The sequence below is a fragment of the Polyodon spathula genome, chromosome 19 (assembly GCF_017654505.1).
Source record: "Polyodon spathula isolate WHYD16114869_AA chromosome 19, ASM1765450v1, whole genome shotgun sequence".
NCBI classification, from domain to species: domain Eukaryota; kingdom Metazoa; phylum Chordata; class Actinopteri; order Acipenseriformes; family Polyodontidae; genus Polyodon; species Polyodon spathula.
This window is the reverse complement of record NC_054552.1, coordinates 16153213-16169593: the sequence shown is the minus strand read 5'-3', so window position 1 is coordinate 16169593 and position 16381 is coordinate 16153213. Positions and strand designations below refer to the sequence as shown.

Here is a 16381-nt window from a genome sequence, read left to right as displayed (position 1 = left end):
TCTGTCGATACAACTCCTGTGTCAAGAGACTGTTGCATGATCTTGGTTAGCAGTTTGTAAATAACTTCTTTCATTTCTTTGAGTACTATTGTGAGGATTTAATTCAACCCAGGGAATATGTTTATTTTAAGAGCGCCTAGTTCCTTTAACACTTCTGCTTCGGTTATACTAAAGGATAGGAACAGGTCGACATGTGGGGCATGTTGTTTGTATCCTCCTTTGTAAAAACTTGGGAAAAGTAATAATTTATTATGTTTGCTATTTTTTTCTTCATCTATGATTTTGCCATTTGTATCTCTTAGACATTTAACCTCCTGTCACAAAGACGGCTGTAGTGGGTGATGTCAGACCAGAACCAGGAAGCAACAAATTAACAGAGAGGTGGAGTTTGGTGAAGCTGAGCAAGTGTTTTTGCTCAGCATTTAATAAATGCACAGACAGAAAATAAAGGTTGTAAGACAAACAAAACACAGGACACGGCATTTTAGCCAAAATAAAGAGACAAACTAAACGGACTACACAGACAAACACGGTGAGCTGATATTATTATTTACTATCACTATTATTACCTCCTTCTCCAATTCCATTCTCCACTCACCGAACAAACAACCAGGAGTGTACTCAGCTGTACTGAGACTTGATTGCTAATCAATCATTCAAATGGAGTCTCGGTAAAACCTCATGTGAATTAATAAAGTGAAATTCCCCGTGCTCACATATTATTACATTATACCTGCATGTGAAGTGCTGTGCAATCCTCGTGCCTAAATACAAATACACATTTTAAACACTTGTGCACATAACCCATATTATATCCCATGTACCAATGACTATACCCCAACATTAACACACCACACGCAACATTCAACACAGAAATACACAGGGGCGGGGCATAATTGCCACGCCTCCTCTTTGAATGTTCTCTTGCTGTTGTAATATTGGAAAAACTGCATTTCTACCTCTCTCTTGGCCTTTCTAACTTCCTTTTTGCAGTTCCATGTACTCTTTCCGTGTACTTTGTTTTTGGTCCCTTTTAAGTGCTCTGTAAAGTGTTTTTTTTCACTGAACATAGGTGGACAAAGTTTGTTTGCCCACACTTGCGCTAACTGTCCGCAAAAGTGTTTTGCGATTGCCTTAGGGGTTTGCGAACGTTGCCAAATAAGGTCCTCTATGTCCAATAGAATATTATAATACACATGCCAAATATTTATTTAAGTTTTATATCCATTCTGGCAAATTAACAACATGTGTCTGATTTAAGGAAAAAAAAGCATTCAGTAGTTGTGACAGGGTGAAGTCACAGCCCAGGCTATTAAATATTAGGAAGATACTTGGAGGCAGAGAAGATTAAGTTTAAATGCACTATTGCGCTTTTCAATCAATCAAATTTAACAAAAAAAAACGCTACAAACACTAATACACTGGTCAAAATAAAAGGCACAAGAGCCAAAACAAAAGGACTATACAAAACACTCACAGACGTAAATAACACTGGACGAACGGCACAACATACGAAAAATACTTCATCACATGCCTCTAACACCAACATTACCTCTGACACACTAAACACGCTAAAACCCAGGAGCACATTATTTATACACCTGTGGCTGGAGCCTTAATTAATTATTTAACCCATATCAACCCAAATAAATTTTTCATCAAAATGTCTTTATTGTTTTGTTTCAAATGGTCATATATACACACTGTAACACATTGCAAATTTGGCAAATTTTGAAAAAAAAATTGAATTCTTAACTCTTTGCAGTCCATTCATTCAGCGCTTGTCAGACGTGTCAGGTCCAATTTATTTTCACACTCGCTTTTTATTTTACACGCGCTGTTTAATTTTTTTTTTTTTTTCAGAGTAAAACAGGTTTAAAATGCATTGAATCACAAAAGGACACTCAGTACTGTATCTACAGCCAAGCCCCAGCCCTTGTTCGCTGTATTTTTCACATACCTCTTTATAGACGTGCATACTGATAAATCCTCTCCTGATCACTCGTTTTATCACCAAATACGATCCAAGCCATTATTTTATTACTATAACATCTCAAAAAGCTCTGCAAATGTCTTTGAGCGCTGGATGCAGAAGCAGCTACCTCCTTTGTTATAATAATAATAATAATAATAATAATCTTTCATAGTGGACCACCATCACAAAGTGCTTTACAAAATACGAGACTAAGGTGTGTGTGAATTATACATCAGCTGCAGTCACTTACAACAACATCTCACCCGAAAGATATGTCCGTGTTATCGCTGTAGTTCATTGGGCATTTTTTTTTTCCGGTTTCATTCGGCTCCTGTCGGTCTCGCTCGGTCATTAAAAGGTTTTCTTGGCTTTTTCCGGAGAAAAAAATGACTAGAGACCAGTGCTTTACGTGATTTTGATGACTGGAAAGGGAAAATTGTAATGTCGGACTTGGTTCCACTTAGTACCGCAAAGGGTTAAATCAGTGCGTGACCATACTGGGTGTGGAAAGTCCCAAAGCAGTCTAAGTACAGTCCAATTCTACACTTTTGGCACTCTGTGTGCCCCACAGCTTTGCAGCCTTCTCCAGCACAGCGCCAACTGTTTGTAGTACTTGCATGTACAATTAGTGGTCTCCCAGCTCCTCTGGGCAGTATCTTGTACCTCGTGAGGTAGATTTTGATGATCTTCCTCCCGAAGTCAAGCTGTGGTATTTCCAATCCTGCAGTCCAGGCCAAGATCCAAACATTATGTAAGGTAACATCAATGAGCCAAGAGAAGAAGGGCCACCACCATTTCTTGCCTCTGATTCCAATCCTGTACTTCACAACGTTCTCATCTATTCTGTCAGTTCCTCCCATATACATGTTGTATTGTCCAAAGAGTAGGGGACATTGCACATGGATGTTCTTCTTTGCTGACTCAGAATATTGCGGCAAGGTCGAGAGGAGACACACCATGCCCCCTTGAGGCAGTGGTAACAGCGGCATTGTCAACCCAGCATGCAGTGATGATGCCTTCCTCTTTACTCTGTACACTTCATCTCCTTGCTGGAGGTGAGAGGACATCCTTTTGGGATGCGATTTTCAGGAATTGTTCCTGTTCCAGCATAGCTTGACGCCTTGAGGTGGCTGAGCAAGTTGAATCCTGTGAATAAGTTAAAGTCAAAAGTTAAATGGAACGTGTCTAAATTCAGTCAGTATTTCTTTGATCATTACGGCCAGTGGTGAGACAACCTTTCCAAATTTCTCTTCATATTCTGTGTTTGCATTTGGATTCTTCCCTTGGTATACATCGAAGTATAACAATTATCCCCCAACTTGTATTGAGACACCACACTTTGTAACCAAAGCAGAAACTGTTTGCAACCATGGTGACCATAGTAGGCCACAATCCACTTCGAAGTCCAGCTGTTGTGAGAAAGAAATCTCCATAATTTCCATAAGGGGTCTCAGCTCCACATCCTGCCCTTGGGGTCCATCTTGGTATTGTCTGCACAGTGGATGAACCTCATGATTTGTACAAAAAGCTCCATCCTCATGGCTGTGTAAACAAGCTGATTTCACATATCACTGCCACATTCCCAGCAAAGGCGCTTGCCAGGCAGTTAGTTATAGCCGCAAAGAATAAGGATTGCAATGAAAATTTTCATTTCAAAATTGCTGATCTTGGGATCTGCACAGTTTAAAAAGGAGACCGGAGTAATCTGCTGCAGCAAAGAATGTGTTTATGGTTTTGAGAACATCTTAAATCCAGATGACCTTCCTATTCTTTTTCTTGGACTTTTTTGGCTCCTGTGTTTCTTTGAGGCTCTGATCTCCCAGGTGCTCCCCACTAGCAAGGACAACAAGTGCTCCTGACCTCAGCTGCCTCCCACTAAAGTTGTCAACCAAGCCTCCCTCGTCCTCATCAGATGGAACTGCTGGCCCAGGAGGTTTTATATGGATTTCTTATATATCCTCCTCTGCAGTGTCCAGAAGATCAAGGACCTCCTGCACCGTGAAGGTTGTGGAAATGGAGATAAGCAGTACAAACATAAAAAAAAAACTATTCGATGGTTTTTGAACCTTCCTAAACCTAGCGTGAATATAATAGAATAATAGAAATAGAATATAAATTGATAATTTTTTTTTTTTTTTTAAAAATCATATTATATTCTTAGACATGTTTTAGACACATTTAATTAATCCCCATGAAAAATTTCTACAGTGTACCATAACATTTTTAGACTTACCGAGATTGTCTTGCCATGTTCAGTGACTCAGCAGAAACTGATATTGTCTTCTGCTGTAAATAAACTTTCTGGGTGGAGCACAGAGCTGAAACGAAAAATTCTTAAACCATAACATCAATAGTGAGTAATGAGGGCCAAATTTGAAATGCCGCTTCTGACAAGAATTGACCAAATACATCAAGCACAGTAAAACTTGCAATGCAAAATATTCACAATAACAACAAAGAATAGTCCTGTCTGAGCAAAGCACTGTATCACTTGTATTACTTTGCTATTACTTGGCTGTTTTTGTCCATGTGAAATGCTCTGGTCAGATACAGCTGTGTGAGTGAGGGGGGTTGAAGCAGAGAGCTGTGGATGATGTATTGATTAAGATGCCTGTGTTGTTGTCCTTGTGAAATGCCGTGGTCAGATACAGCTGTGAGTGTGAGGAGGGTTGAAGCAGAGAGCTGTGGTTGCATGGCGGTATGGCTGAGATGTCTGTGTTTTCTTGCAGTGCACTTGCAGACCCTGCTTGGGGTAGGCCTGGCTGTGCTGTGCTTCTGCCTGATCCTTGGTTGCATCCTGTGCTGGCGTCGAAGGAGGTCCCAGCCCTGCCAAGACAAGTCCTTGTCCTCGGATCATGTGGCGCTGGACCTGGGCCCCGCCTTCTCCCCCAAGATCAGCCCAACCAGCCCAATATCCATCAAACAGCAGTACCAGGAGCTTGAAGGGGATGTACTAGAATACCCGGTCCAGCCCCCATGCAGCTGCTCCTACCCATCTCCAGAACACAAATTCAGACCGAGGAGCACTTCGGAACTTGACGCCAACTACAAAACCAGCTACCAGTTGCAGAGACAGAGCAACCTGTCGTCTTACGAGAAAAGCCCTCCTTTCAAACCAGGCTGCCACGGCAGGGCATCCCTACCCACAATCCCCAAACTCAACCTTGTCTCCAAAACCAAGCAAGCCTTAGAGAGGCGCTTCACCGTAACGGGAGCTACCTTTATCTACAAGCACAGCAAACTGAACAGCCCGGGAGCCAGTGAGCACAGCAAACCGAACAGCCTGGGAGCCAGTGAGCACAACAAACTGAACAGCCTGGGAGCCAGTGAGCACAGCAAACTGAACAGCTTGGGAGCCAGCAAGCACAGCAAAATAAACAGCCTGGGAGCCAGTGAGCACAGCAAAAAAACCAGGCTGCTGAACTCAAGAGTGAGGCAATCCCACACTCTCCCGGGAGAGATCTCAGAAATCAGTGACAAAGTTCCCCCAAGAATCCAGTTCAGGCTCTTCTTCTCCCCCAAAGATGGGTCTCTGACCGTGTCTGTGCTCAGCCTGGCCAATGTGCCGCGAAAGATCGGGGTGTCCGGGGGGTGCTATGTGCAGCTGAGTCTGCTGCCCTGCTGCCTGGAGACCCTGCAGACGTCTGTGCGGCCCCGGAGTCTGAACCCCGAGTTCAGGGAGGATTTCCGTTTCGAGGTGGGGGCTGTGGAGTATCTGAGAGTCTGCACATTGTGCATGGCCGTCTTCTCCAAGGACTTTCCAAGCCTGAGAGCATCCTGCCTGGGGAAGATGCTGCTCCCTTGTGGGCAGGTGGAGTGGGGGACTGGCCGAGCCACCAGCTACAGTCGGGAGCTGAGCTCCACCAAGACCAAACTCAAAAAGGTACATACACCCCATCCCAGTACACACACCCCATCCCAGTACACACACCATATCCCAGCACACACACCCTGTCACAGCACACACTGCACATCCCAGTATACACACCCCATCCCAGAACACACCGTATCACACCCCATATCTGTACACAGACCCCATCACAACCCATCCCGGAATAAACACCCCACCCCATCCCAGTACATACACCCCACCCAGTACACACCCCACCACACCTCATCCCAGTACACACACCCACCCCATTCCAATGTACACACCCCATCCCGGTACACACGTCCCACCCCAACAGAATACACACCCCACCCCATTGCAGTACACACACCCTGCCACACTCAATCCCAGTACACACACTCATCTCAGTACACACACCCAGTGACACCCCATCAGAGTACACACACCCCACCACATCCCAGCACACACACCCAGCGACATCCAATCCCAGTACACACACCCCGCCACATCCAATCCCAGTGTACACACTCCACCCTATCCCAGTACACACCCCACCTCATCCCAGTACACACCCCGCCACACCCAATCCCAGTACACACACTCCACCCCACCCAATCCCAGTGCGCACACTCCACCCCGTTCCAGTACACACTCCACCCCATCCCAGTACACACACTCCACCCCACCCAATCCCAGTGCGCACACTCCACCCCGTTCCAGTACACACTCCACCCCATCCCAGTACACACCCCGCCACACCCAATCCCAGTACACACACTCCACCCCATCCCAGTACACACACCCCGTCACACCCCATCAGAGTACTTACACCCAACCCCATGCCAGTAAACACACCCCGTCACACCCCATCGGAGTAGACACACCCCACCCCATCTCAGTACACACACCCCGTCACACCCCATCAGAGTACACATCCCACCCCATTCCAGTACACACACTTCGCCACACCCAATCCCAGTACACACACTCCAACCCATCCCAGTACACATCCTGCCCCATCCCAGTACACACACCTCGTCACACCCCATACCAGTATACACACCACACCCCATCCCAGTACACACTCCACCCCATCCCAGTACACACCCCGCCACACCCAATCCCAGTACACACATGCCACCAAATCCCAGTACACACACCCCGTCACACCCCATCAGAGTACACACCCCACCCCATCCCAGTAAACACATCCCGTCACAACCCATCAGAGTAAACACACCCCACCCCATCCCAGTACACACACTCCAACCCATCCAAGTAAACACCCTACCCCATCCCAGTACACACACTCCAACCCATCCCAGTACACACCCTACCCCATCCCAGTACACACAACCCGTTACCAGAAGTTCAGAAGGAGAAATGTTTTAAAGTGCTGTTTGTGATGGGTCAGTGTTTGTAGGTCACGGGCCAGGCTTACCTTCCCCACCCTTGCAGTCTCCTGACGACCTCCTGCTCCTTTTCAGAGTCAAAGCACCCAGGATGTGGAGAGCCACAGCAGCTCCATTTCAATCCCCAAGGCCCTGGGCCAGCTCTTCATCCTCCTGCAATACCAGACACTGGCCCACAGGATTAAGGTGATGGTCCGAAAGGCAGAAAACCTTGGCAAACTGAACCGCATACCCGGGACACCAGGTACTGTTCTCTCCCTCCTCTGCTTTTTCTCCTCTCTCTCCTCTCCCTGCTCTCCGCTTTCTCCTCTCCTCTTCCTCCTCTCCCTGCTTGCTCCTCTCTCCTCTCCCTGCTCTCTGCTTTCTCCTCTCCTCTCCCTCCTCTCTCTGCTCTCCCTTCCTCCTCTCGTCTCTCCCTTCCCTGCTCTCTCCTCTCTCATCTCCCTGCTCTTTCCCCTCTCTACTCTCCCCTTCCTGCTCTCTTTCTCCTCCTCTCCCTCCTCTCCCTGCTCTCTCCTCTCCCTCCCTTCCCTGCTCTCTTCTCTCTCCCTTCCCGGCTCTCGCCTCTCTCCTCTCCCTGCTCTCCACTTTCCCCTCCTCTCCCTGCTCTCTTCCCTCCCTGCTCTCAGCTTTCCCCTCTCCTCTCCCTGCTCTCTCCTCTCTTTTCTCCCTGCTCTCTGCTTTCTCCTGTTCTTTCTCTCCTCTCCCTCCTTTCACTGTACAGCACTTGGAAACACCCTTGTAATTAAGCAGTTGATTAGCCTAGGACTTACCTGACTGGGTTTAAATGTGGAACATTGCTATGCAGTGTATATGCTGTGAATCCTCGGCTGCAGTGTGGAAGGGATTGCGTTTTAAGGTAAAACTATTAAGAAAGTAGATGAATGTTTTGTGTCTTCATCAGTATCTTACCTGAGGGTTAGGGTTAGATATTGATATACTAGCCAAATTGTTTCTCTATTTCACCTTGTTTGAATAATGGAATGTTTTTGAAATCATGCATGAAGAATATTTCAATGATAAGTATAATTAAAATAATAAACATCACAATTTAAATGAGATGTTGCAGTTTGGAACACTATGGAATATAAATTTGTTTATATAGTACAGGGAAGAATGTTACCAAGTTTCCTTAGAATTAGATAAGTGTTTATGTGGATACATATAAAAGTGTGAGCGTGCCATACATTGGTTTGACATACAGAGCTCCACTATACCCCCACTGCTGTGTGACATACAGAGCACTATACCCCCACTGCTGTGACATACAGAGCTCCACTATACCCCCACTGCTGTGTGACATACAGAGCTCCACTATACCCCCACTGCTGTGTGACATACAGAGCTCCACTATACCCCCACTGCTGTGTGACATACAGAGCTCCACTATACCCCCACTGCTGTGTGACATACAGAGCTCCACTATACCCCCACTGCTGTGTGACATACAGAGCTCCACTATACCCCTATTGCTGTGTGACATACAGAGCACTATACCCCCACTGCTGTGTGACATAGAGCTTCACTATACCCCCACTGCTGTGTGACATACAGAGCTCCACTATACCCCTACTGCTGTGTGACATACAGAGCACTATACCCCCACTGCTGTGTGACATAGAGCGTCACTATACCCCCACTGCTGTGTGACATATAGAGCTCCACTATACCCCCACTGCTGTGACATATAGAGCTCCACTATACCCCCACTGCTGTGTGACATACAGAGCTCCACTATATCCCCACTGCTGTGTGACATAGAGCTCCACTATACCCCCACTGCTGTGTGACATACAGAGCTCCACTATACCCCCACTGCTGTGTGACATACAGAGCTCCACTATACCCCCACTGCTGTGTGACATACAGAGCTCCACTATACCCCCACTGCTGTGTGACATACAGAGCTCCACTATACCCCCACTGCTGTGTGACATACAGAGCTCCACTATACCCCCACTGCTGTGTGACATACAGAGCTCCACTATACCCCCACTGCTGTGTGACATTCAGAGCTCCACTATATCCCCACTGCTGTGTGACATACAGAGCTCCACTATACCCCCACTGCTGTGTGACATACAGAGCTCCACTATATCCCCACTGCTGTGACATATAGAGCTCCACTATACCCCCACTGCTGTGACATACAGAGCTCCACTATATCCCCACTGCTGTGACATATAGAGCTCCACTATACCCCCACTGCTGTGTGACATACAGAGCTCCACTATACCCCCACTGCTGTGTGACATACTGAGCACTATACCCCCACTACTACTAGATGATGGCGATGCAGTGACGACCATCATTGCTTCACGTTCAACTCGTGATCATATTTCAGTCTCTCATGCTCACAATCCCAATGTTGATTCACACACACAACTTCATCCTTTAAATGTGAGAATGCTCACACATGAGATCTAAGAGTGCCTTGTGCTACGATGTGAGGAGATGGTATATGGTATTTATGAGGTAATTACCATTGACCATAAATACTGTTAGACAAATCCGTCTAACAAATGAAAACTTTCTGTAAAAGCAAAGAAACTTGGAGTAAAAAGAATAAATTTCAAGTGGTCATCATTCAACATTAGAGTCCAAACCTTAAGTTGATCGGTTTGAACTGCACTGACGGAGTACAGGTTTAATTGACATGGCACATTCTCCCCTATATACTGGAACTACACTGGAGTACAGATTCAACGTGAGAGGCACATTCTCCCCTTTTACTGAAAATGCTTTAATTACACTGTGTAACAATTTTTTTTTTTTTTTGTTCCTGGGTAGTAAGTGTTATTTCCTAATTGCTTATGCCTCAAAAGTATAGAAAATGGCTATTATTCCCCACAAACTTTGCTTTTGTGACCAGGACAGTGATATTTCAAAATATCACTATTTCCAATGAGAAAACGGGCGCTTTTGTGTCTTTTCATTCACATAAAGTCAGAAAAAAAAAAACATATGAATCCAAATTAACATGTATTTATACTAAAGTAATACAAAAATGACTACAAAAGATTTAGAAGTGAGTAGTTTTTCGAGATTTACAATTATACTGTAAATATATTTGCTTGTTTTTTTTTCTTCCTCTACGATTTTGCCATTTGTATCTCTTAAACATTTAATCTCCTCTTTGAATGTTCTCTTGCTGTTGTAATATTGGAAAAACATTTTGGAATTGGTTTTAGCTCCCTTAGCAATGTTCATTTCTATTTCTCTCTTGGCCTTTCTAACTTCCTTTTTGACTTGCATTTGCAGTTCTGTGTACTCTTTCTGTGTACTTTCTTTTTGGTCCTTTTTTAATGCTCTGTAAAGTGCCTTTTTTCGCTGAATATTTTTTTTAATTGATCTATTAAACCATTTTGGCAATTTAGTTTTACATTTAGATTTGTCTACTTTAGGGATATAATTGTTTTGCGCCTCTAGTACTACATTTTTGAAGAACAACCATCCTTCTTCTGTGGGTGTTTTCTCTATTTTACTCCAATCTACTTCTGTTAGTCTCTGTTTCATTTCCTTCATAGTTTGCTTTTCTAAAATTGTAAACCTTAGCTTTAGTCTTTACTTTTGAGGATTTAAAAAACACTTCAAATGAGACCATGTTGTGGTCTGAGTTTGCCAGTGGTTCTCTGACCTCTGTTTTAGTTATTCTATCTTCGTTATTTGAAAAGACTAAATCAAGGCATGCCTCCCCTCTAGTCAGTGCCTTCACAAATTGTGTTAGGAAGCAGTCATTTGTCATTTCCACCATTTCTATTTCATCCTTCGCGCTACCCACCGGGTTTTCCCATTTTATTTGGGGGAAGTTGAAATCCCCCATTAGTATGGCTTCTCCTTTGCTACACACATTTCTAATGTCATTGTATAACAGATTATTGTGCTCACCGTCTGAATCTGGCGGTCTATAGCATGCTCCTATTATTATGCCTTTTGAATTTTTGTCTGTTATTCTGACCCATATTGATTCGGTTTTATTTTCTTTGTCCAGGTTTAACACCTGGGCTTCAAGACTGTTTCTTATGTATAGCGCTACCCCTCCTCCTCTTCTGTCCTGCCTGTCTTTCCTATACAGTGTATACCCACAAATATTATATTCGTCCCCATCACTCTCAGATAACCACGTTTCTGTAACACCTATCACATCATAGTTACCTGTTAGTGCAGTAGCTTCAAGTTCTAGAATTTTGTTTCTGATACTTCTAGCATTTAGATAAACACATTTAATGGTTGTCTTACCTGAGTTGTTGTTCTTGTTTTGATGCGGTCTCCCTTCTGTTTTTTTGTTGATTTCTCCCCCCTTCCTTTCTAGTTTAAATGCTTCCGAACCTGCTCGAGGATCTTTTCTCCAGTAGACTAGTTCCCTTGTTATTTAAATGCAGTCCATCCCGTCTATACAGATAGTCCTCGTTGTAGAATGTGGTCCAATGATCAAGATAGGTGAAGCCTTCCCGTGTGCACCACGTCTTCAACCATTGGTTTTGATTTATTATTTCCAGCTGTCCATATGGTCCTTTGCAAGGTGCGGGTAGTATACCAGAAAATACCACAGTTTTGGTTTTCTCTTTTAATTTCCTTCCTAGCTCTCTGAATTTGTTTTGCAGGGATTTTGGTCTGTCTCTTCCAATGTTGTTTGTACCGATGTGGACGACTACTACCGGGTCGTCTCCTGTTCGTTCTAGGAGCCTGTCCACGTTTTCAGTGATGTGCTTGACCGAGGCTCCCGGAAGGCAGCACACTGTTGTAGTAAGGGGGTCCAAACTGCGAATTGAACTTGCTGTGTTTCTCAATATGGAGTCCCCAACAATCATGACCTCCCTTCTTTTTGCTGTCTGGTCACCACTGTCAATGGGGTCCTGGATGTTGTTCCTTTCATTCTCTTGTTGTTGGTTCTGCTCATCACAATTCTGAAGTGACTCAAATCTGTTGGTTGTTTTGATTTCTGGTGGTTGTGTTTGACGAAGTTTCTTTTTTTCCCTGCTTCTGCCTACCTGAACCCAGCTGTTCTGACCTTCTATCTCCCTGGTGGCTTTCAGTCTGTTAGGGGTGATGCAGACTTCCATGAATTGTGGGTGTGCCAGTTCCTCAAGATCTTGTTGCTGTCTCACTTCTTCCAGCTCCATTTCTAGCACTAGGGACTTACTAGTTTATGCAAATCCTGGATCGCGCGGCACTTTACGCACACTTGGTTTAGCTCCGCTGGGTTTTCTCGGATTTCCCACATCAAGCAGGTGTCACAGATTACTGGCTTGAAGACCATGTTGAGGTTTTTTTTTTTTTTTTTAGTTTCTTCTGCAGCCGTCAACCTGCTTTCAAACTGCTTCGAAACTGCTCTGTACTTTTCCACGCTGTACTTCTCCCACTCGCTGTCGCTTCCACTCGCTGTCGCTGGGAAGACTGCCTCGTTTAACTGCGTTGTTCTGCTGTGCTGTCGGCTCCTCCCCTCGCCCGTGTCTCAAAACGGCGCTGAATTTGAATCAGCTGCTCCGAGTTTCAGCTTGTTTGTTATCAGAAAAACACACGCGGCTGTGTTTCCCCAATGTCCTCTGTTTTCTGATTAAAGCAATTCAAGATGCAATTTCTCCTTTCAGCTTCGAAACTGCTCTGACTTTTCCAGTCAAAACTAACCATCAATAGTGAAGAGATCGAATACGTCAAGGATTTCTGCTTCCTGGGATCCATGATCGACCGAACTGGAGACTGCGGCCCTGAAATCAGGCGACGAATTGCGTTAGGCCGTAGTGCGATGCTGAGCATGCACCAAATCTGGAAGAGCAAAGACATCAGCCTCACAACCAAATGCAAAATGGTCCATGCTATTGTGTTCCCCATATCAATGTATGGGTGTGAAAGCTGGACCCTGAAAAAAGCTGACCGAAAGAGGATTGATGCTCTCGAGCTATGGTGCTGGAGAAGACTGTTATGGATACCATGGACAGCAAGGGTCACCAATAAAGAGGTTCTGGAGCGCATCAAGCCAGAAATTTCGCTTGAGGGAAAGATCACCAGACTCCGGCTCACTTATTTTGGTCACATGATGCGATCAGATTCATTGGAGAAAGCAATGATGCTTGGAATGGTCAGTGGAACAAGAAGACGAGGCCGCCAAAGAACGCGGTGGCTCGACGCCATAAACGGACACTGGCTTAGGCATAGAACAGCTGAAAGGGAAAGTCCAAGACCGGAAAGCGTGGCGAGAGATGGCCTATAGAATCGCCGAGAGTCGGATCCGACTGACCGGATAACATCATCATCATCTATACTTTTGAGGCATAAGCAATTAGGAAATAACACTTACTACCCAGGAACAAAAATTGTGTTACATAGTGTTATAGTTGATTTTAAATTTTGCTGCAACAGTTAGTAGTCACATCAGGTTCCGCAGGTAAACATTTTTACCTGCGTTTAATGGACGCAATAGCATTTAACCCACTTATCTATAAAGGGATATAGAGGATATTACCTATATCTCAGTTTTCTCTCCTGTGATATGCAAATCCTTATACGTAGGACGCAATTTGTTTTAAAAATTGAGCACTCTGTGTTGTGTTGCACAACACTCGCCGTGAGACTGACAGTCCACTGAGAGCACTCAGTCAGACACTGTGGTGTGAGCAGGGGGGGTGTGTCCACTGGAACAAGCTTGTTCGGTTTCTGTGTGTGTGTGTGTTCTGTGTTGGTTGTTTATGTTCAATTTAAGGATCCGTGTGCACACTGGACGTGTTACGAACAATGCTAGTAGGAGCTTCACTTCCTCGCCCATGAAAGGAAGCACTTTGAAAACTGTTCTACACTGAAAAGTGTGTACAGATGTGGACTGTTCACACATTTAACAACACCTGAGTGGGGAAATAACTCTGTGGGAGCTCTGGTTGGTTACAGTCAATAAGGATGTACAGTAGGCCTTCGTTAATCCGTGTTTCAATAATTTGTGTTTTGATAATCCATGTGGTGTAATACAGTTACATTATCAAAAATGTATTAGTGCAGAAATTATCTATGTGGAAGCGGGTATAGCTGAAATCAGAGTATCTCTGTGGAAGTGGACAATAGTCATTAAATTTAATTCAATTAAACTGAGTACAGTGTGCAAGCCAACGGACAGTACTGTATTATAGTTACTGAAACCAGACGACAAACGAGCAGAAAGCAGACTTCAGTCTCTCTTTGCTCGCCTGGCAGTCTGAAGTCGAAGAGAAGAACAGTCAAGAATTAAAAAAGTCAGGCTCAAATTTATAAAGGAGTAAAACGATCCAAATAAAAAGTCATGTAATGTAGGTGTTTTTCAGTACGGCATCACACTTATCGTCAAAACAACAACCTGTTTTATAAGACTAATTACATGAAGCTGGTGATTCCGCAATCAAACAAATTAATGCTCCTCACTGCAATACGAGCAGTGAGAGATACACACCCCCGTCACTCTTAAAATGGGGGTGTTATTTATCGCCAAACACTGCTTGTGTAGGAACACATTCCAAAAGAAAAATGAATGGTTTACACAAAGACCTTTCTTGGAGTTAGTTATCAAATGGATGACATTTGGACAAAGGGTTTCTCTTTCTACCGGTGGTTTTGTAGCAATACCCTGACAGTGTTTCTGCCGGCCTCCCCCTGTCACAAAGACGGTCCTTTGGGGGACATTGTTTCTAGAAACAGGAAAATAAAACCGACTCGCGTACCGAAGTTTGTCGTAAATGACTCACTTGTCTTGTCTGTCTTTTATTTACCAACATAATTTGTTTTTGTGTCCTGTACCGTGATCAAAAATTTTAGGTTTGTTTTGCCTGGTTTGCTGTCTTGTGCCACTTGAAAAAAAAACGGACCAAAACAGACAGAACACGGTGAACTTCTTTTTAACGATTGCACTATGTAACACAATTTTTGTTCCTGGGTAGTAAGTGTTATTTCCTAATTGCTTATGCCTCAAAAGTATAGAAAATGGCTATTATTCCACACAAACTTTGCTTTTGTGACCAGAACAGTGATATTTTGAAATATACCTATTTCCAATGAGAAAACGGGCAAATTTGTGTCTTTTTGTTCACATAAAGTCAGAAAAAAAAAAAAATATGAATCCAAATTAACATGTATTTATACTAAAGTAATACAAAAATGACTACAAAAGATTTAGAAGTGAGTAGTTTTTCGAGATTTACGATTATACTGTAAATCACTTTCACGAATCAGCCCCCAAATGTAGTCTCCCATCATGTTCTCGTTATACTGTCCTTGGTAGCGGCGTTCAAAGTCCAGTATATCCTGGTGGAAGCGCTCACCTTGCTCCTCCGAGTACGCTCCCATGTTCTCCTTGAATTTATCAAGATGAGCATCAAGGATATGGACTTTGAGGGACATCCTACAGCCCATTGTGCCGTAGTTCTTCACCAGAGTCTCAACCAGCTCCACATAGTTTTCGGCCTTGTGATTGCCCAGGAAGCCCCAAACACTGCGACAAAGCTGTTCCAAGCCGCTTTCTCCTTACTAGTGAGCTTCTTGGGGAATTCATTGCACTCCAGGATCTTCTTTATCTGTGGTCCAATGAAGACACCGGCTTTGACCTTTGCCTCAGACAGCTTAGGGAAGAAGTCTTGAAGGTACTTGAAGGCTGCCGACTCCTTATCTAGAGCTCTGACAAATTGTTTCATAAGGCCCAATTTGATGTGCAGTGGTGGCATCAGCACCTTCCGGGGGTCCACCAGTGGCTCCCACTTGACGTTGTTCCTCCCCACAGAGAACTCGGTCCGCTGTGGCCAGTCCCACCTGTGGTAGTGCGCCTTGGTGTCCCTGCTGTCCCAAAGGCAAAGATAGCAGGGAAACTTGGTAAAACCGCCTTGGAGACCCATCAGGAATGCCACCATTGCAGCCTCTTGATGCCATCTCAGAAAAATGCAGATATGTATCCACTTAGGCAGCTGGAACTAAACTGAACTGGTGGGCTTAAGGCCCCTGTATTTATACTACTATTTATATACATATGATGATGGAACCTTGTTTTTGTTGTTTAACAATGTTGTAACACGGTGTATTATTAATATATATATTATTATAATAATTATTCTTTATTATTATTATTATTATTATTATTATTATTATTATTATTCTCTTTACCTCCATCTTCCAATCCATTCTCCACTCACTGAA

At 44.1% G+C, this 16381-nt stretch overlaps 1 protein-coding gene across 1 annotated transcript in view; it reads left to right on the top strand.

The window, feature by feature from the left end:
• LOC121294292 (synaptotagmin-9-like) overlaps positions 1-16381 on the top strand; it is a 102984-nt gene that overhangs the window by 46520 nt on the left and 40083 nt on the right. Inside the window, exons 2-3 of the mRNA XM_041217866.1 lie at positions 4705-5858; positions 7313-7481. Coding sequence (XP_041073800.1) covers positions 4705-5858; positions 7313-7481 — 1323 coding nt within the window. The remainder of the gene's footprint in view (positions 1-4704; positions 5859-7312; positions 7482-16381) is intronic.